Consider the following 19,176-nt stretch of genomic DNA (forward strand, 5'->3'; position numbering starts at 1 on the left):
ATTATGTTTTTGCCCCACTAGCTGTTGAAACACTTGGACTTTGAAGTAGTAGTGCAAAATGCTTTAATAAAAGTATAACACCTCGCCTTATTGCCTTAGAGTTGGTGTTCATATCTATTATTATCATATATATCAATTGATTAGACGCTTTATTCAAAATAAAAATCACCAAGTAGTAATAAAATTATATTTCATCAATTACATAAGTAAAAAAAAAAGATTTAAATAGTCCATAACTATATTAATTGACTATGTGCGCTTCTTCTTATTTTTATTCTTAGCAGTCTTATTAACAACATTCCAATACCAAAACAATTGCAAGACCAAGGCCCCATTGGCAATTGTTGATACACAGTAAGTGACTATAATAATGAAATCTCCAGTTTCCTGTATCGAAGTGAATATTCTTGCTATACTGCCTCCAAATAGCAACAAGCAAGTAACAGCAGACAGTTGACCAGTACTTCCATTCTTGTAATTTGTAAGAATTTGTATTGACTAAAAATATAAATAAAAAAATATTAAAACATAAAAGTAACCATATATCTTTATATCAAATATTGACACTATACTATTTGTACATTACAAATAAATCATTTTCAATACAACTATGGTGTTGCATTATTTATATTGCATTAGCATATGTTACTGGATGTTTCCTGTACTAAAGGTTTTAACTAGACATAAGAAAATAATTATAGTGAAGAGTGAAACAAAATTGTCCCATTGATGTAATTACATATTTTTTTAAATAATATATTGTCTATACTGGACTACTGGCTCATTTAAACTTTTTTTTACCTATTACTGAATGCATTTTTTGTTTCATTTTTGAGCATCAAAACTTAGGATGTAAGTTATAGGAAGTAAAATAGCTGATGTAAATACAGTTTCCACTAACAGGACAAAATCCAGAATTAAGAAGGACTATATAGAAATGAATACAGAATTAGATTCATTATAATTGGGGAATTGGAATTCAAATAGAAATTGCCTTGTAAAAAATACATTAAACAATTTCAGGTAAATACTAAAAATAATATAAAACTTTAAAATTACCTTTGCTATAACAATAATAGGAACATTAATAGCTTGCATCATCCATAATATATCCTTTGGTGTATACCCACTGACTAGTATAGATACTAGGCCTACATAAGTAGTTAAAAACATTATAGCCTTGCCCGGGGCTCCTCCATAATGCAGCACCAGTGAAGCAATAGCAGCTGTTTGAATAGCAAGGAATGTTCCTTCACCCCATGCACTATAACATAATAAATATATTTATTAATCACATAGTATATAAGAGACAAAAAGTTAAATATACTATTAAATATATACAAAAATTGCAGTACTTACCTAAATGGAAAATTCATAACATAACTATATGCAAAATTTGCTGTTATTGCAAATAACTCCAAGGAAACTCCATAAATGTTAATACCCTCAGCGCTCTTGCTGCCGAGAATCTTCAAAATTTGTGGTACTTTCACCAAAATTGAACCAGCAATTATACCGATACCGAGCCCTTTACTTAATGTTGTTTTGAAGCATGGTTCTAAAACGAAAATTTCAACATCGTATATTTTTAAAATTAAACTTTTTTTAACAGAATTATCGCCATAAAGAAAAACTTACCGTCTAAGAAATTATACTTGACGAAATATTCACTGTAACACTTTTCCGATAAAATCGACAATATTAATCCCTTTAAGAATTCTGCCATTTTTTATAGTATCAATGTTAATAACATTTATTTTTAACGATCAGTATTTCATGTAAAAGTATAAAAAATTACCAAGCAATTGATAAAATGTTTTGAACTTTGATAAGCCAAATTGGCAGGCACTCAGGCAGATAGTAAAATCTTGAATCACTAGAGGTGACGACTGACAACAGTGACACCTGAGTTTTGACGTTGTTACAATGTCGCCACCTCTTGATTTTGTTTTTGTTTATTATAGATCCAAGAAAGCTCATTCCAAAATATAAAGTACTTCAAAAATATTCTTTTTTGTTTTTAAATATAATTAAATTTTTTTTTTCAAAGTGCTATGTAAGTATACCCAGACATTGATATCTTTAAAGTTTTAACATTTAAATTGTTATAACAATAAGTACACACTTAAAGTAAAGGACATTACTTTTCTTATTATTGATAGCCGGTACGGCTTGAAGGGGTAGTAAGCCATTGTAATTAAACACAGATCAAATATTTTCTAAGGTTGGTGGTTAAGTTGGCGATGTAACCCTGTGAATGTTATTGAGTTTAGCATTAAGAAATATTTAAAATTGATTTATGAGGAGCGGTGACCACTACGGTCGGATTAACCATGCCATAATAGGTATCTTTCTACCACAATGTAAGATTATTTTGTAATGACGATGTTTTTTTTAATAGACTACGAATGTATGGATGGTATAACCCGATTCAAAAAGGAAAAATATATTTTTTGACTGAATCATTAATTATTTTCAATTCATTAATAATATATTTTTAATATCTTATTTCCCAATTTATTGCCTACACTGACTAAGGCCGCTAGGCACTTTATTCATTTGGTATTTTTGCCAATTTGCCAACCTAGTTTATAATTTTCCTAACTACTTCCATAAATAAACAAGAGGTTGCATATTAATTGAAAAAATATCCTTCTAAATCTTTATTTTGATGCTTTCAATTTTGATTACAGTGAAATGACATTGTGCTCAAATATGTTATTGAATATAAGTAATGAACGTAAGTAGGTCCTACTTTAAAGAGTGCATGGATTTATGAAATATGAAAGATTAACTCATTTACTCAGTTTAAATGCATGCACGATCTTTATTTTAATGTTCACTAAATAAATGGTTAAAGAAATATCGTGCGAATAAGTTGAATATAAACATTTAGAAAATAAAATCATATTAAATACAAGTTTTGCAGCAAAATTCAACAGTTTACTTTATTAAATAATATTCTAATGATGATGAATATATAAAATCTAATCTAGTTACAATCTAAGATTACGGATATTTTGATACAAAACTTTTATTTTAGACAATTTTGACAAGACCAGTGGAAACATGTCACTGATTTCTAACAACTCTTAAAAGATACCTTTGTTAATAATTTAATTTAGCAGTATATATTTGCATTTTAACAAATATCTATATCTACATAACAACTTTCAAAATATCTAAAACGTTCGGATTCGTAAATGTATTGCTATATAATGTTAATTCAAAGGCCTCTGTCTCAACTATTTCTTATGTTGATATTTTGATTATTATGTTATTTATATAAAAGAATACAATTGATTAACAGAAATGGTCTGCGTTCGCAATTCTACAACTCAAATATGTTATTATTTATGTTGTTATATGATTAAACATTCACCTGAAATATTAGTACTACAAATATAGAAAAAAATCGCAACAGGATTTTTTAATGAATAGCTTTAAATATCGATTGAATTTTATCTATAAAGCTGCTGGTACTGTTAATTATACTGTCTTGTTAATCATATAAGTTTGATTCAACTGAGTTAATTAATAGTTTTATTATAGGCGATCTGGTGCGGCGTGCGTTCTTCTTTTATCGTATCGTTTTGATCGTAATAGTTCTTTACATACATTTTCTACAACCTACATTCTATTTTTTAAGCCAATTAATATCCAAAGTTCTAAATGAGAAGTCGAAGATTATTATGAAACGACGCACGCGCATCTATATTGTCAAACGTGTATGCCTCTATCTGTTATTTCAAGATAATTCTATTGTTTTAGATTTGTTTTTCCAATTAGGTGTAGCATCAATTGAAATATGCCATAAAATAATAATTTATAAAAAACATCAATAATGATAGACAGTTGAGACTAATTATTCATCTTCTTCCGTTTCAGTCATAAGCATGTTTTTAAATATAACAGAATATTTGTCTGTCTGTCTTAAATTTTCCTACTAGAACAACTATCTTCTTGACAAGAAACAGTTTGTTCTTTTATTGTTCTGGAGTATAACAAAATTAAAGTAAATAAAAGAAAACTATGGATAAACTATGTAAAACTTTTCGTGTGGACGGATTTCAATGGAGTTTTAATTTATTTTGCTGTAAATTTTCTATTTTTGCAGTGATTCGAAAGTGTAAAGGAAATAATTCAGTATGAATCAAACCATAAACAAATTAAAATTGGATTGTATTCTGTTATATAATATATATTTGTAAAAAAAATGTATGATACTATAAATAAGATTATTTACTACTTAACATTATCTTGTATTAAAGAATGCTTTAGAAATTATTTACCCTTAAATGTTACTGACATTTTATAAAAGTGGTTGTGTGTGTGTATATTGATAAATATCTAATAAGACTTTTAATTATCAATGTGTGCTTTCAAGCGTTCGAGTTTTATTTCGACTTTCAGTAAGCAAACTCTATATTTGAGAATTGCGCCAAATAGATATAGAATTTCTAACGAATTTGACAGGTCTAAATAATCGCTCTCTCTCTTTCTCTATCTTCCTCTCTTTCTCGTGTGTGATTTTGAAAGGGACAAGTCTTTGTCAAACATGTTAGAGATTCTGTACAAAAAAATCGACATTATGATATATTGACAATACAAAATGTTAAGCCACGCCATCAGTTAACCTAGTTTTTATTTTGTTGTTTTATGAATTAAATGGAATAAGTTTAAATGTCTCTGTTATCATTATTCCTATTATTTTGCAAATTTTTTAAATCAAACCCTAATTACGACACTTGGAAAATTTTGTCTAACACAAGATACATAGAACTTTAACTTGGCAAAAGTTTATTACATATTCACAATACCCATCAGAGAGGCTTCAGTGAAAATGACAGTTTGGGTCTTGAATTATTTTTCCCTAAAATTTTCTTTTGTTCCTCTTTAATTCGTTTTTCTTGTTCTTTTTTAAGTTTTTGTCTTTCTTCATCCATTTTTCTTTGTTCTTCTATCATCGCTAGTCTTTCTTCAGCCTAAACACGAAAAAATATATTTGTTTAAATTTAACTATTTTTATATTTTATTTACTTTAAACTTGTTAAGTCATTGAAATGAACTTTACAAAATAGAAATTCAACTAACCAGCTTGCGTTGGGCTTCCTCTATCTTTCTGTTATTTTCTGCCATGATTTCCTCCAATTCTTTCCTTTTACGAGCTTCTTCCTCCTGTATGATAGAAACATCACATTAATACAATTTTTTAAACAGATTAAGTAGCAACAAATATTAAATAAATATGCAAGAATATATTTATATTGTTTTAAAAAATTTAATGAACATAGAATTTAAAATATTGATGATATATAAAATCATTGTATTTTGTGTAATTTAAATATATCACCTAAGTTTTGTATTGTCCCTACAAAAATTACATGTATGCACAATCTATATGTATGGTACACTGTACAGTTTGAGTCACTACATAGTTTTTTACATACCTATTCAGTGTTCACTGTTATTGTGTCCTACAAATCCTACAACATCATTACTTATATATGATGTTATTATGTAATCTGCCCGAGTATAACATAAACGGTATTGGTTTACAAAAAATAGTTTCAAAAAATACCTTCAGCTGTCAGGCCTGGATCCTCAAGCAGCAACTCCTTAAAATTCTTAGGTCTTCTGGCTCTTGATCAGTCTTCTGACCTGACTTATAGACTACGTGACTGCCAAGGACAGTCAAGTGAACAATTTTAAAATGCTAGCCGGTCACCTTTATGGCATTTACGGTTCAACAGTTCATACAAAAATAATCTGTCTCGGAGGTGCAAATGACATGCATGTTGTTATTGAATACAAAAAATTGTAAAATAAAGTCTTTCTTAATGAGTGAACAATTAAGAATTCAAGAAAAATTCTTGTAAGCACTCGAACTACACCTGACTGGACCTTTAACAGATATGATCGAAAGAATACTTTTATTAGTTTCTTTTGTACATAGTTGGTATAATAAACATTCAACATTATTTGTAGCATGTGTAAGCTGTGAGAACAAATCACATTGTTCCCTCAGTTTTTGTGTCACATGTAAGAGCAATATTGCATTGCTTTTACAGATGACTGAAGGGTACAAAACATAGTTACCTGTCTAGCCATCTCCTCCTGACGTTGCTGTTCTCTTTGCCTTTCTAGTTCCTCCATCATTTCTTTCTCCATCTTTCTTTTTGCCTCTTCGACTCTTTTTGCAACTTCTTGCTCTATTTCATCCTTACGCTTCTCCAGTTCTTCCTCAACCCTCTTCTTTACAAGTAGTTCTATTCTTTTTGCCGCCTCCTCTTCAACTACCTAAAAAACATAATTTTTTTTTAGTAATTTTAGTAGTAGTTAATAGTTAAATGTATTTTACTGTTTAAATTAAGTTTTAATGAAGTAGATACACTATTAATAATTAATAATACAAACATTAAAAACTAGCCAAGTATAGTATATTGGTTTTAAGACCAAGAAAGGAACTTAAAAATGTTACGAAAATATACACTTGGGTAGGTGAATGTTTATATTCGTAAATTAATAAAAAAAATTATAGTTAATAAAATATAGGAACAAATGAATGCAATAACTATATAGATATTGTTAGTTCTAAGCATTGTCACATGACATTTTTCCAACTGCATATTTAAATTTTTGGTTACATTTTAATGTAGTACAATTACCTTTTGTTCTGCTTCTCTAATACGTCTTTGTCTTTCCATTTCTGCAAGCCGATCGACTTCGTCCATTTTACTGCGTCCTTTGGATTTCTTTCTGCTAGTTCTATTTGCATCATAAGAACCGCCACTACTAGATGTCGATGACGCTGAATGCGATCTTTTTCTGCAAATTATGTACGAATTTTAATAATACATATTTTATTAGATTAGAAATAATCAATTTGTCTTTGCATACCTTGATTTGGAACTTCGTTCTCTAGTTTTCTCAGCATGTTTAGAACTTCTACTTCGCGATGAAGAGCGATCTTTCGAACGACTCTTCTTTCTTGAATGTTTGCTACTTTTATGATGTCGTCGTGGTGTTTTACTTCGGGACCTTGATCGACCCATTTTAGAAACTATTCGTTGGTGTAAACTTTAATTAATTTCCAAGATATTGTAAATTTTCATAACACGATTGTTGAAACTCCGATGAACGCATTCCATTTTTTTTTAAGCATTAAGCATAAGCATAAACTTAACTTCAGATAGTTGCACTAGCATAATTTTAATTATTATAAGTAAGCTCTTACTCAATTGCTTATTAAATATTTTTTATAATATTAATATATATTTTCAGCTTTATAATGATCAAATTGTTTATTAAACTTATTAAAGTATGTAATTTCGAAATATTTTTTTGCAATTGATTTATTTGCCTTAAGCTGCGTCTACACTTACTACTACGTATTCGTTTCGTATTGATAAGAGGTAAACCAATCTACATTTTTTTTATACCAACTTAAAATGATACGTTTTTAGAAAAATATTTCCATTAGGTACCGCTTTATTATTATACTATAATATTTATTTACTCAGTGATAAATATGTGCTTGACACTAAAGAACATTTTCTTGTACATTCATTCGATGGTATAGTAAAATGATCAGATCAGATTAAAAGATTTGGCATAAGTGCTTTTGAAAAACTCAAACGAATAGTAAATATTTTTCTTTTATTTTTAAAATATCAGTTAGATATTATAATACGTTATGTATTAATTGAACTTGATCATATTATGATATTATTCTTATCATTGATATGATATCATGGTTGGCGCCGCATTGAAGATGTTATATATACTTTATTATACTTCTTACACTATCCATGTCTGTAGGCGAACTTTCATATGGCTTGAAAACTTTCATATGAAATAAAAATATATGCTTATTATTAATTAACTTATATATGTAAAGAGTGTACTTAAAAATCATTTAATTTATTGAAATACATACATATATTGCGTAAAATCTTATACTTAATAACGAGTATATTCTCTTTCCTTGTCATTAATAAAAGATAAAATTTTTGTAGTAGCATGTAGCACATCTTTGGAAAAGTTTGAAATTTTATAGATTTCGTGTTGATGTATTCGATCAAATTTAGAACAAGAGTAATTTAATAAGTTTTCCATTTTACTCAATTCTACAATACTCCCTTTTCCTGCTGGGCCATCATCTAGTCTACTAAAATTAAAACTATTGTCAATACTTTGAATAGATTTCAGTGGACTCGAGGATTTTCTACATAAATATTTAATGTTCGTTACGCTAGAAATAAGCTGAATTTGATTTGAATGCTGTTGTGAATCTTTTTTGAGAAGGCATTTAGAATTTGAACTGTTTTCTGACGTAATTCTCTCACTTAATTCTCCGAGTTGACCGTTTATAACATCTGTTACGTCTGTTGCCTCTTCGATTCCTGATATAGATTTGGAGATTTTTTCTTCTATCTTATTTAGTAAAACATCATCTTCTTGTGGTTGTTTCATTATTTCATCTTCATCATAATACTGCTTTATTTTTTTCAATACCTTTTTAATATCACTTTCTTTTGTAATGTTTGGACCATCGAATGATCTTTGAATTTGTATTTTGCCTCTGTAAAAATATTCAAATGGAAGAGAATAACCACGCGCTACCAATTCTGCTGCACTTCTGTATCGTGGTAATGATATAGGCTGTCGATAAATGCATTCAAATTTTCCCGTTGAAGCTTTTGGGTCATTTGCATAGTCAATTACAACTACAAAAAAAAATCGTTTATTATGAGGCTAAACTTAATGGAATACGAATGATAAAGTTACCGATATATTTCGTTAGTTTCAGATGAATCGCGTTGTGAACAATAACTCATTTTTGTAACAGTTAAAAATACTCAAACAACAGTACATCAAAAATAACGGTTAGAACGATTGATATCGCATTAATGTCAATGTCTATTACTGATAGAGTTTACTTATTAGTGAGTCGACCATTCGCTGCTCTGTAATCTGTGTACTAAATATGAAACATAGTAATTATATTAAAATTTAGTTAAAAATACTTTCCTTGTCTAATAATTTATTTTAAATTTAAATTAGCGTACTGCTTAGAAACAGGAAGGGTATAACCATAATAAACAGCAACTAAAGTGTATCACAATTGATGTTCCAGAATGGTAATGCTTATCTTTGAAAAATATTACCTTTTATTATATCTGATACCACTGCAGGGCAGATTTTAGCTGTAACTTGAGTAGTATTACGTAAATCGGGACAAGAATTAATTTCTATTAGCCAAGGGTTGAATTCTTTATCTAAAATAAAGTCACAGCCATAAAGTTCAAAACGGTTTTTGCTCACTGATAATGAATCTTGACAGCTCAACATTATGCCTATAATGGATTTCTTCATTCCTGGATAAATAACATTTTGCCAAACATCATCTTTGCCGATTTTGGCCAAGTAGCATTTATATTTGTCCAAGTCCCACATGTTATTTGTAGGCAATTCTTTGTTGCGTTGCTTGCAGTTTTTATAATTTTTTTGCACAGCATTATTAGTCAGGTGGATAGATTCATGATAGTTTTTCAAGCTATATTTTTGAGAGCTAAACTTTAAATAACATTCGGTGTACATCCAAATAATTAAAGGATATGTGCTCGTCACAAGATAGTATTGCCTAATGTCGAATTTTGTTTCGTGTATGAGTAACGGTTCCTCTGGAAAATAAAGTTTTTTAAATAATCTAATATGAAATGGATATTTTTTTAATATTTAAAATGTATCAAATATTCACCTATATATTTTTGGATCACATATTTTGCGTTAGCTTTATTCAACAAATTCATAATTACTCCCAGTTTTGAGGCCATTCTTATACCTCTGCCTCTTGAACAATATGCGGGCTTTATTATCCAAATATTGTGACAACCTTCGCAGCTCAGTTGGGGACGGTACCTATAAATTTCTTTAAGCAAAAACTTAGCATAACTTAAATATAAAGACAGCTTGTTATCTCTGTCAGCTTGAAAAACTTCTTCTTTGGCTATGATACTGTAGTATTTTTTTAAGAAAGAATGCCACTGTCCTGCACTTACAGTCGGTATAGATTGATCGATATCTTTGTTTTGTTTACGAAAAAGATACTCTTTGCATCGATTTAAAGCAAAAACTATAACGTTTATAGAAATTTTACCAGTAGCAACAAAAACAGGTCGCTCGTTTGCAGCCATAGAAAGTACCCACTTTAACAAGCTCGTACAAGTCGTAATTTTATAATCCTTAACAAAACCTTCTATTTCACCACTATCACAAGTATTATATGTTCGCGGCCCAATAACCTCTGCCACGTCTTCAATATAAAACCAATAATTTCTCTTCAATGACGAGCACAAGCCTTGCTTCGATGTCCATACGGCATCTATTTCCAATTTGTTAATTATTGTGTCACAATCTGTCTTAATATGAGAGGCGGAACAACGACGCTCATCTCTTGTGCGCCAAATGAAGTTTGGATTATACTTTTCTACAAAATTCGACAAAAGTAATCCCTCAAGCTCGCTCTGTATTTTAGTTTTACTTGAAAAACTTCCATTTCGTATTTTAGATAAATTCATTCGATTTGATGGAATTTTCTCCACCCAATTTCTCTCCAATAAAGCTTCCCGTACAGCGTTGCAATTCCCATATATGGAAAATATTTTCTTTTCTTTTATAGCTTCCACTGCTTTGTTTTTTAGTTTTTTGTATCTACTAGATTTGCTTTGACAACTACATATTATGTAACTTTTTTCTTTATAAGATAATCCTTTGTGTAAATTACCATTTCGGTCTGCCATAACATTTAACTTTTTCCTTTCGCGTACTGATTTATACATAAATTTACTAAATGGTGATAGGAGTCTTTTGACTCCTGCCTTATCATAATTATGTTTCTGCAAGAGAATGAATGCCTGGCATTAAATATCTTTAAACGTCGCTTAATTTTTAATATATGTATAACCAATAATAGGCTGATGTTACTAAGAAACTACTTGATTAATTACCAGAAGACGAAGTAGATGTAGCATTACCATACAAAATACTTGAGATTAGCCATTGATAAAGACTAGTTACTTACTCTTTTCCTGTGATAAATTTTCTTTTTTTTCATTGGCATGGTTACAAGTTAGCTGTTTTAATTTCAAACTCGGATGCATCATCACAAAACTAAAATGTTACAAACAAGTACGAGTAGATATAGTACATGTATTGCGAAAAATGTTACCAATATGGTGATCGGAATTTTAAAACATTGAACCTAATTCGTATATTAATTAATCTCAACGTTGCATTATCTTAAATCAAAAAGATGGCTTTTTGGGTGGATACCTGATTTTCATACTTAATAATCTATTTAAATAAGTAAATAATTATAATACTTATTTACACACCTACCTTTTTATGAAATAAAACACGTTACTTTTACTTATGGAATCATTGTTAATTTTTGTAATAATTTTGGTAATGAAATATTTACATTTTCATTAAAAATTTGAAATATGTCAGTTGATTAAAAAGTTACTTTCAATTGACAGTAATTCGTTTCTTGTAAAGGTCGGGACAAAAGGAATTTAAAGGGCGGGGTGCATCTGAAATTAAGGAAAAATATTATCCAATTTTAAACACTATAATTTCATTTCTGACATAAAATTTGAAAACTTAAACAATAAATAAATAATCAACAGTGTATTATCTTAAGTTACTCTTTTAACTTAAACAATAATTTTGTTAACTGGAGCAGCTATGTTGTAGTTTTACTTTTTGAATATAAATTTTGAGGATCGTCATTAAGCGGTGTAACTGTTACCCGATAGGGAGTGTAAATTGAGGTACAACTTTTTGAAAATGATATTGATTTCTTAGCTCTACTTTCATCGCGGAGTTTACAAATACTTCTACCTATAGCGCTTAACTTTTTTATAGTATTTGTTTTGTCAACACAGCTACGTGAGCTTAAGGGTTCCAATAGAGGCTTATGGTTTGAATTAACGATTCCAGATTTAGTTTGTCGTATGATAGGAACAACAGTTTCAGTTCGTGTTGATATTTTGTTTTGAACGGATATTGTGGATCTGAGGATACTGGCCGTCTCCCTTTCCCATTCGACCGGGTCTATGTAACATCTTTTATTACCAACCGACCTGTCAATCTTGGGCTTGTCAGCTTTGCTTGCTGATTCTGTCCGATATTTACTATTGTGATTATTAGAAAGGTTATCTTCTGGGCGGCAGCAGGAATGAGGTACAACTCGGCGCTTAGATTCTCCGTTTTTTTCGCGTCTTCCTCGATGTGTCCTAAAAGAGAGCGCGGATGTTTTACGCCTTTTATTACAGTTTTTTAGGGTTTGACTCGATTTTACGACAGTTACAGCTTGGCGTACCGTAAGCGAATCCTTGGGGCCCAGTAATAGACCGTCTCTGTTCATAGGTATGGCGTCATATGGATTTAACCACGTCAAAAAATCTGTTATTATGGGGCCACTATATTCTGATGGAATGGGTTGATCGATATCAGGAATAACATCACCGGAGGGTATGCGAGGTGCTATAGGAGTGACGCTTCTATGTTCGTGTTTCCGTTCTCTTGGCTTTTTAATAATTCGCTTTCCGTTTATACATAATGATAGTCCGAGATAAGCCGGCGCCTTTGGAATAACTTGTTTGTAAGCCAATTCAAACGTTCCGGTATCAGCATCGGGATTGCAACGTTTGTCTAGCACGACTGTAAACAAAGTAGATATCATGAAACATATTGTACCGTTTAAATATCTCAAAGTAATAAAGTAAATTTTGACGATAAACGGTAAGGTACTTTAAAGGTTGGAACATGTCCCTACCTTTTATCACATCTTCAAGGCATTGGGGGCATAGTCTCGCAGTGACAGATGTAGTTGGCGCCAAATCAGGGCTGGAATTAATCTCAATAAGCCACGGAGTAAAATCGTCCGTCAACATAAAGTCGGCTCCGTATAATTCGAAGCTATTCTGTCTTTTGTCCATAGTTTCCTGGCTTGCTAACATAGCTCCAATGAGGCACTGCTTCATTCCTGGATATATTTTTGAATCCCACATTTCGTATTTTCCTATCTGTCTTCAAAATTGTCATACATTATTAGTTTTACTTTATTATGCATCCATAAATATCACATTTTATATTTACCTAAGATATGCTTTAAAAGTATGGCAGTCCCACATATTTTCGTCGGGCAATGCTTTGTCACGATCGCCATTATTCTTGTATTTGGTTTGAACAGCGTTATTCGTGAGATGTACAGATTCATGATAGTTTGACAAACTGAATATTTGGGAACTGAATCGTAAGTAACTGTCTCTATAACAAATATTAACAACATTATAATTCTTATCAACCATTAGTGTTGATAATTAAAATAGTTACTTACTTGTATAACCAGATCGTTAGTGGTTGACAATTAGTGATAAGGAACCATTGTCGAATATCAAATTTAGTATCATAAATAATTAACGGATTTTCTGGAAAAGTTTAATTTTTAATGAGTTTTTACTTTTACCTAAGAAATATTAAAGAACTTATAATAACGGTGGCATTAAGTTTTGTGTTCATTAAAAAATATACCAATGTATTTTTGCACGACGTATCTAGTCTTCTGCGCAGGAATATTGATAAGGCCTATAATGTCTTTGATATTATTCATAAGTTGGATGCCTTTACCACGGCACTTATTTCCCGGCTTTACGATCCAAATATTGAAAACCCCATCAATATCTATCTGAGGCCAAAATTTCGTCATCATGGCTAAAACCTTAGTGGCTTTTCGTTCCAATGCCCTGAAAATTACAAATACGCAAATCAAGCAAAAAAACACAGTTCTAAATTAAATTAAATCAATTAGTTATTCGAATAACTAGATATAAGATACGAAATGATATCTATCCACCGATAATCGATAAAATAAATTATGCTTTACATCAGACCTATAATAACAAGGACTAACATAACAATGATATCGAATTATTAATTGCTTTTAAACAACTGTAGTGATTATTGTGAGGTTAATTTTATGTAATCATCTGGATATAATATGAGTAACATTAAGCCTCACCCAATGCTTGTATTTTTGTCTTCTAAAAATTTGGCATTTTCATGTACCAAGAGATAATGATGCGTAAGAAATTGATCCCATTCATGTTCCCATATGTGCTGTGTCTGCTCGTCTATGTCGTCAATATCTTTATGAGTATAGAAAGAGATATATTCATTTAAACGAGAAATTGCAAATTCAATACAAGTAAATGGGACTTTTCCGTTGCTTTTCACTAGATCTTGTTCGTTATGCCCTTGTAGCGTGTTGGATAGCCATTTTAAAATGCTTATACAAGCTGTTATTCTGAAGTCATCAATGAACTCTTCTAGACTGTCAGAATTATGAATATTATAGCATCGTGGAAATTTTGTTAGTGCTACTCCAGGTTCTGTGTACCAATGCATTTGAGTTAATGAAGTGGTTAAACCTTCTTTAGTTGTAAAAATAGATCTGCAAAATCTGACAAAAGAAGAAGTATTTTATTAATAAGAACTTGTCGTGAGAAAAAAAAATGGAGATTAATTTACCTGCTTATTACAACCTCTTTGTTACTTAGCAGCCAATCATACTTATCTCTTTTTGATGTCCAAAGAAAATCAACGGAATGATGCTCCATAAATTTATAAAGAATCATTCTTTCAACTTTAGACAGTTCTTTTCCAGACACTTTCTTCGGATCTACGTTTGGAGGCGGATGACGTACCTTGAATGTATACAATTAATAAAATGCATAATTGTGCTTGAAAACTTTAATTTAGAAATATCTCACAACTTTTAACAACATTACGAAAGTGTCTCAGGCATTTTTTTAAATTTAAATCATCGATTGAGGGGTAAGATATGATAATGATACCTTATGTGATTCATATTTTTCAATCCAGCCTCTTTCAATTAGTGCTCGACGCACCGCAGGGAATCCACCTCCCTTTATCATAAACACTTTCCGTTCCCTCATCGCCGTATCCGCAACCTTTTTAAGCTCATTCCATCTTTCATTGCTTACCCAACTTTTGTATTGTTTTAGTTGGTCTATCGAAGACGAAGTTTCTAACGGTAAAAACATATATATTTAATGTATTTATAAAACAATTGTTTTATTATTTCAATTAACATTGTTCAGTTTTAGCTAGGCAAACATTTCATTATTTTAAAGCTAGACCATATTAAATTACATTAAATTTCCATGATTTTATTTGACCGATTTGATTAAAGGAAATTAAGAATAAATGTAGGTAAAGTTTATTTTTTTCATTTACAAATGTCTACATAATTTTATTAGACACACCTGGTCCATGTTCAGATTTGGAGAAGGAGACCGCACTAGATGGCCGTAATTCTTTTTTCGCAAAGCTTTCTTTATGGAGTTTAGAGTCTGAAGCAGTCTCTTCCAAATCCATAGTTATAGCCATGAGAAATGCTTACAGTATACTAATATCCTGTAAATAAAAGCTCCAGATACTACCACCATTTTTTTTTTTAATTTATTTCATTGAAACGTGTAATCCATTCACGGTTCTCTGATAAACTGGTAACTACATCAGATTACAACAGTAGGTAGTGCAATAACCTAGTTTAATTTAACCTACTTTGAGAATCCCTCAATATCATCAAGGTATCAACGGCGCTCATCCGCGCCTGGCACAGTAATGGTGACGTCATAAGCACAATCCGTCCTTCATAAAGCCTTTAAAATTGATACGGAAATCAAGAACTTAAATTATCCTTACCCGTTGTAGTAATAAAGGTATTTCAGAATTATGTCAAGGTAACATACACAATGATTTTGAATAATAAATATATGACTTTCAAGGAATTTTGTAACTATAAATTTATTTTCATTTTACAAGCCGCTACGTTATAATGGCTTTGTCATTTTGTCATCTAATGTTATTTACTATGTCACTGAATATTTATTTTGGCAGTTCATGAAATGTTTCATTTCAAAATACAATCTTATTGTAATAATGAATGGTGCGATAAATAATAATAATATTGTATAAATATAAGTATTAAATGAAAATACCTACTCTTTAACCTACGTAAACATATATTGTGTCGCATCTGTTTCGTAAAAGTTAAATATGAAAAAGATTTTTTCAATAGTAATGAAAGTATACGAATTGATTTCAACTATTTATATTAAAATTTACATTTCAATTTTAAGAGATATGTACCGTTACAGTTTATAACATTATTAAAAAATTCTTTCTAATATTTCAATATTTAGTTATTATACAAACACATCCACACTAAGTCGAAAACAAATGCTATAACAATAAAACTTGTATTTAGTTAGTCGACAGACACAAACATTAAATTAACGCATGCACGTTGTTGGTATTGAAATAATTAATTGATAACTTGAATTATAATCATCTAAAACATTCCTAATATATAGAATATTTATTTATATTTACAGACAACATTTATCATTATTATAAACATGAATGTTTATTGTGTCTGCATTCCTAAATTATTTACCCGATTGAGTTGATATTTTTTTTAATAAAATATTGTTGACCCTTGCGTGAAAGTTTCCTTGATTCCGAGTACCTATCATCAACGTATCATTACATAGTATAAAACAAAGTTGCTTACTGCTGTCTGTCCCTATGTATGATTAGATCTTTAAAATTACACAACGGATTTTGATGCGGTTTAAATAGATAGATTGATTCAAGATAAAGTTTCGTATGTATAATACATGTAATCCAATATAATAGAGAAACATTTTTAGCGCTTACATTGCCAACTCGGGCTGAACCCTATGTGATAGATCAAAACATTGTACCACAGTATTGTACACCTTAAAAAGCTCTTCAAAAAAGTCCTCGTTGATATATATCTATCTTTTAGTGATAACCCACAATAACCATTTTTTACGAAAAATAATGGCTTATTTTCGAAGCGATTTTAAGCAATACAGTATTAATCGTTATCTAATTAAGTAAAGATTAGAGAATACATTGTGCATTTAATGTAAATCAATATTACAGCATGTCAGTTAAATGAATATTTTAGTAGATATTACAGATTTAAAATACAGGGAAATGGCGGTTTGTATTGTCTAATGACTGAAAACCTGTGAACGTTGTAAGACATTCTGTAGTAGGTTAGTATCAGCATTTCACCCGTGCTAAGCCTATAATAATATACCTAAACAAGATTAATTAGGATGAAGTTAAACAAAATTTAAAATTGTTAAATTATTAATAAAAAGTGCTCAAGTGCTTTTTATTTACTTTATTTAATGATTGTCTGCAGTCAGCAATACCAACCATGGTATGAATTATCGAAGATTGTTTTTATTACTTACAGTATAGAAAACTTTAATATTTCCTTTATTTTTCCGATTAATAATATTAATTATTATTTTTCTTATGTATATTTTATGTAAATCGTATAATATGTAAAATTGTTTATATGTAATCAAAAGAACTATTTATAAATAAAGTGAAATTATCAAATTTACAGAATTGTCATAATTGTTTTTAAAAACATAATTCCACTATCATAAGATTAAGCATTAAATTCGATTTTGATAAAATACAAACAAGTATTCAATAATAATGAACAGCTCGCTTTAATGCGATAAGAACTTCACAGTTAACTTGTTAAGTTGCCGAACGTGTACGCCTCTGACAGCGAGTTAAGTTTTGAGGTTTGCCTGTACTGTCTATGACATGAAAGCAAGATGGCGAGTTCATCTCCGGTTGATTGTTCGTTCCGTGTTACTTCAATACACATTTGATGACATTTTTTATTCGTTTTCTATTTCGTAATGGGCTGGTATTCTTGATATTAGCAAAAATAACTGTAGTATTATAGTGAAATTAACATTAAAAATTTGTAAATATATTATAATCGAATGTGCATCTATCCCACCTGAGGAATGTTGGTTTTTTTTCAGTGATTTGTGATTCGGTCAGGTGTTTTCATTTTAGATATAAAATTTTGTTCTTGCGCAGTGAGTGAAGTTACCGAGTTCAGATGTATTTGTGTCGTGGGGATGTTAGATGTCGGGACTGTCTTCAATGTTGGGAAACAAAAGCTTGAACTATTTGTTTTGATAGACCGTGATAAAGTTAATTAAGAAGGTCGGACGGAGATACAGCCCCGGCCAAAGTGATGGCCTTCAGTGAGGTGAGTGTCACTTAATATATTCTAAAAATTTTAAATACTTATGTATTATAATCCTTATGACAACACTTGAGAAATAATTTTCAAACAAAGTGAAGATTAACTATTTTAAATTTGAATTATATTGTTCTAAGATAGTGTCATTCTAGTCACTGAGCAATGTATTCAGTGAAGCGTAGCTGTATAATATCAGTTTTTATATCTATATTCAGGTATGTGCATTTACTTATGTTATTATCTACATAAATCCTCTTAAGAATGTGTCACACTTAACTGATTATTTTCTATAAATGTTATATCAATATCAGACAAATTGATAAATTGATTACTACTTTGTGAAGTACTCACAACTCTTAGCACCTTTTTTAATAACACACATTTTAATTTTACAGATATATAATTCCTCATACATGTTAAAAACAAAGTGAGACATAATTTTTAAATGTGATAATACTTTTCAGACTGGTTAACATGTTTAAAAAAAATTAGAGTATATTCATAGTTAAGATTTTTGATCATATTCTTTAAGTATTAAGGTACTTAATACAGAAAATAAACTTATTATTTAAATAAAAACAATGCCGAGTAAAGTTATAAAGAGGGTTTGATTTATACTTAACTGCTAAGACTTATTTAAAAATCATAATTATCATAATCAGAATTATGTTTTGCTATTTACTGCCTGAGAAGATTTTGGCATAGGTATTGTACGAGTGGCATGAAGATTATTTATATTATTTCTTCTTTAAATTTGAATACGATGTTATTTCCTAATCTTGAAAAGATATGTTTCAATTAATTGCTCCCAATATGAGTATTGCCGCTTCAATACACATTTAGTTCAGCATATATTCATATTGATTATTAACTAACAAATCAGGAAATTATTTAAACCTAAAAATCTTTTATTAAAATTATTTCTCTTTTACCTGTTTTGTTTGTACGTTTTTAAATATGCTGCATAT

At 29.9% G+C, this 19,176-nt stretch overlaps 5 protein-coding genes across 9 annotated transcripts in view; 1 reads left to right on the forward strand and 4 right to left on the reverse strand.

Annotated features, from left to right (window-relative positions):
- Positions 1-210: 210 nt before the first annotated feature.
- Positions 211-1,896, reverse strand: LOC125076703 (mannose-P-dolichol utilization defect 1 protein homolog). Its single transcript, XM_047688499.1, has 4 exons — positions 1,639-1,896; positions 1,360-1,558; positions 1,060-1,264; positions 211-498 (listed from the first exon to the last, which is right to left on the reverse strand). Exons 1-4 carry the CDS (start codon positions 1,724-1,726, stop codon positions 250-252), a joined length of 741 nt encoding a protein of 246 aa, XP_047544455.1. The 5' UTR covers positions 1,727-1,896; the 3' UTR covers positions 211-249.
- A 765-nt stretch (positions 1,897-2,661) lies between these two features.
- On the reverse strand, positions 2,662-7,150 carry LOC125076678 (UPF0430 protein CG31712). 3 transcript variants are annotated; one of them, XR_007120619.1, is made up of 6 exons: positions 6,901-7,150; positions 6,669-6,828; positions 6,100-6,300; positions 5,582-5,904; positions 5,095-5,178; positions 4,966-4,985 (listed from the first exon to the last, which is right to left on the reverse strand). XR_007120619.1 is itself a non-coding variant. In XM_047688495.1 (5 exons), the coding sequence occupies exons 1-5, from the start codon at positions 7,053-7,055 to the stop codon at positions 4,824-4,826; spliced, it is 762 nt and encodes a 253-aa protein (XP_047544451.1). In that variant the 5' UTR covers positions 7,056-7,150; the 3' UTR covers positions 2,662-4,823. The 3 variants fall into 3 exon arrangements, 1 of the variants encoding a protein (XP_047544451.1); XM_047688495.1 differs by lacking the exon at positions 5,582-5,904 and having other exon boundaries at positions 2,662-4,985; XR_007120615.1 differs by having other exon boundaries at positions 4,922-4,985; positions 5,095-5,904.
- A 757-nt stretch (positions 7,151-7,907) lies between these two features.
- Positions 7,908-10,200, reverse strand: LOC125076662. Its single transcript, XM_047688494.1, has 4 exons — positions 10,163-10,200; positions 9,764-9,924; positions 9,171-9,686; positions 7,908-8,729 (listed from the first exon to the last, which is right to left on the reverse strand). The coding sequence occupies exons 2-4, from the start codon at positions 9,837-9,839 to the stop codon at positions 7,963-7,965; spliced, it is 1,359 nt and encodes a 452-aa protein (XP_047544450.1). The 5' UTR covers positions 9,840-9,924; positions 10,163-10,200; the 3' UTR covers positions 7,908-7,962.
- Positions 10,201-11,525: 1,325 nt separating this feature from the next.
- Positions 11,526-15,480, reverse strand: LOC125076603 (tubulin glycylase 3A-like). Of its 2 annotated transcripts, XR_007120553.1 has the most exons (11): positions 15,357-15,480; positions 14,925-15,118; positions 14,599-14,774; positions 14,090-14,530; positions 13,603-13,814; positions 13,409-13,499; positions 13,168-13,338; positions 12,845-13,098; positions 12,389-12,729; positions 12,150-12,302; positions 11,526-11,597 (listed from the first exon to the last, which is right to left on the reverse strand). XR_007120553.1 is itself a non-coding variant. In XM_047688480.1 (10 exons), the coding sequence occupies exons 1-10, from the start codon at positions 15,478-15,480 to the stop codon at positions 12,264-12,266; spliced, it is 2,043 nt and encodes a 680-aa protein (XP_047544436.1). In that variant the 3' UTR covers positions 11,797-12,263. The 2 variants fall into 2 exon arrangements, 1 of the variants encoding a protein (XP_047544436.1); XM_047688480.1 differs by lacking the exon at positions 11,526-11,597 and having other exon boundaries at positions 11,797-12,302.
- The window catches only part of LOC125076618 (serine/threonine-protein kinase 26), an 83,285-nt gene continuing 78,855 nt past the window's right edge, over positions 14,747-19,176 (forward strand). The window contains exons 1-2 of one of the 2 annotated variants that reach the window (XM_047688491.1): positions 14,747-14,753; positions 18,186-18,214. In XM_047688491.1, the coding sequence (XP_047544447.1) occupies positions 18,200-18,214 (15 nt within the window). In that variant the 5' untranslated portion in view covers positions 14,747-14,753; positions 18,186-18,199. Of the gene's footprint in view, positions 14,754-17,760; positions 18,215-19,176 lie in introns of those variants that run through there. The other variant, XM_047688493.1, reaches the window with a different exon arrangement.

Source organism: Vanessa atalanta, chromosome 3, assembly GCF_905147765.1.
Source record: "Vanessa atalanta chromosome 3, ilVanAtal1.2, whole genome shotgun sequence".
Lineage (NCBI taxonomy): Eukaryota > Metazoa > Arthropoda > Insecta > Lepidoptera > Nymphalidae > Vanessa > Vanessa atalanta.

What these genes read in the sequence shown, in the direction of transcription:
- LOC125076603 (XM_047688480.1), bottom strand. Translation starts at nt 15,480, where the DNA reads ATGGCTATAACTATGGATTTGGAAGAGACTGCTTCAGACTCTAAACTC. An exon ending in GACAAAAATACAAGCATTGG is followed by an intron (nt 13,815 to 14,089) that starts GTGAGGCTTAAT and finishes TGTAATTTTCAG; the next exon opens with GGCATTGGAACGAAAAGCCA. An exon ending in GCCCCAAGGATTCGCTTACG is followed by an intron (nt 12,303 to 12,388) that starts GTACGCCAAGCT and finishes GCTCTCTTTTAG; the next exon opens with GACACATCGAGGAAGACGCG.
- LOC125076703 (XM_047688499.1), bottom strand. Translation starts at nt 1,726, where the DNA reads ATGGCAGAATTCTTAAAGGGATTAATATTGTCGATTTTATCGGAAAAG. An exon ending in CAAGTATAATTTCTTAGACG is followed by an intron (nt 1,559 to 1,638) that starts GTAAGTTTTTCT and finishes TTTTCGTTTTAG; the next exon opens with AACCATGCTTCAAAACAACA. An exon ending in GTTATGAATTTTCCATTTAG is followed by an intron (nt 1,265 to 1,359) that starts GTAAGTACTGCA and finishes ATTATGTTATAG; the next exon opens with TGCATGGGGTGAAGGAACAT.
- LOC125076678 (XM_047688495.1), bottom strand. Translation starts at nt 7,055, where the DNA reads ATGGGTCGATCAAGGTCCCGAAGTAAAACACCACGACGACATCATAAA. An exon ending in GAACGAAGTTCCAAATCAAG is followed by an intron (nt 6,829 to 6,900) that starts GTATGCAAAGAC and finishes CATAATTTGCAG; the next exon opens with AAAAAGATCGCATTCAGCGT. An exon ending in TTAGAGAAGCAGAACAAAAG is followed by an intron (nt 6,301 to 6,668) that starts GTAATTGTACTA and finishes TATGTTTTTTAG; the next exon opens with GTAGTTGAAGAGGAGGCGGC.
- LOC125076662 (XM_047688494.1), bottom strand. Translation starts at nt 9,839, where the DNA reads ATGGCCTCAAAACTGGGAGTAATTATGAATTTGTTGAATAAAGCTAAC. An exon ending in TGTGATCCAAAAATATATAG is followed by an intron (nt 9,687 to 9,763) that starts GTGAATATTTGA and finishes TTTATTTTCCAG; the next exon opens with AGGAACCGTTACTCATACAC. An exon ending in GGTATCAGATATAATAAAAG is followed by an intron (nt 8,730 to 9,170) that starts GTAATATTTTTC and finishes TTTTTTTTGTAG; the next exon opens with TTGTAATTGACTATGCAAAT.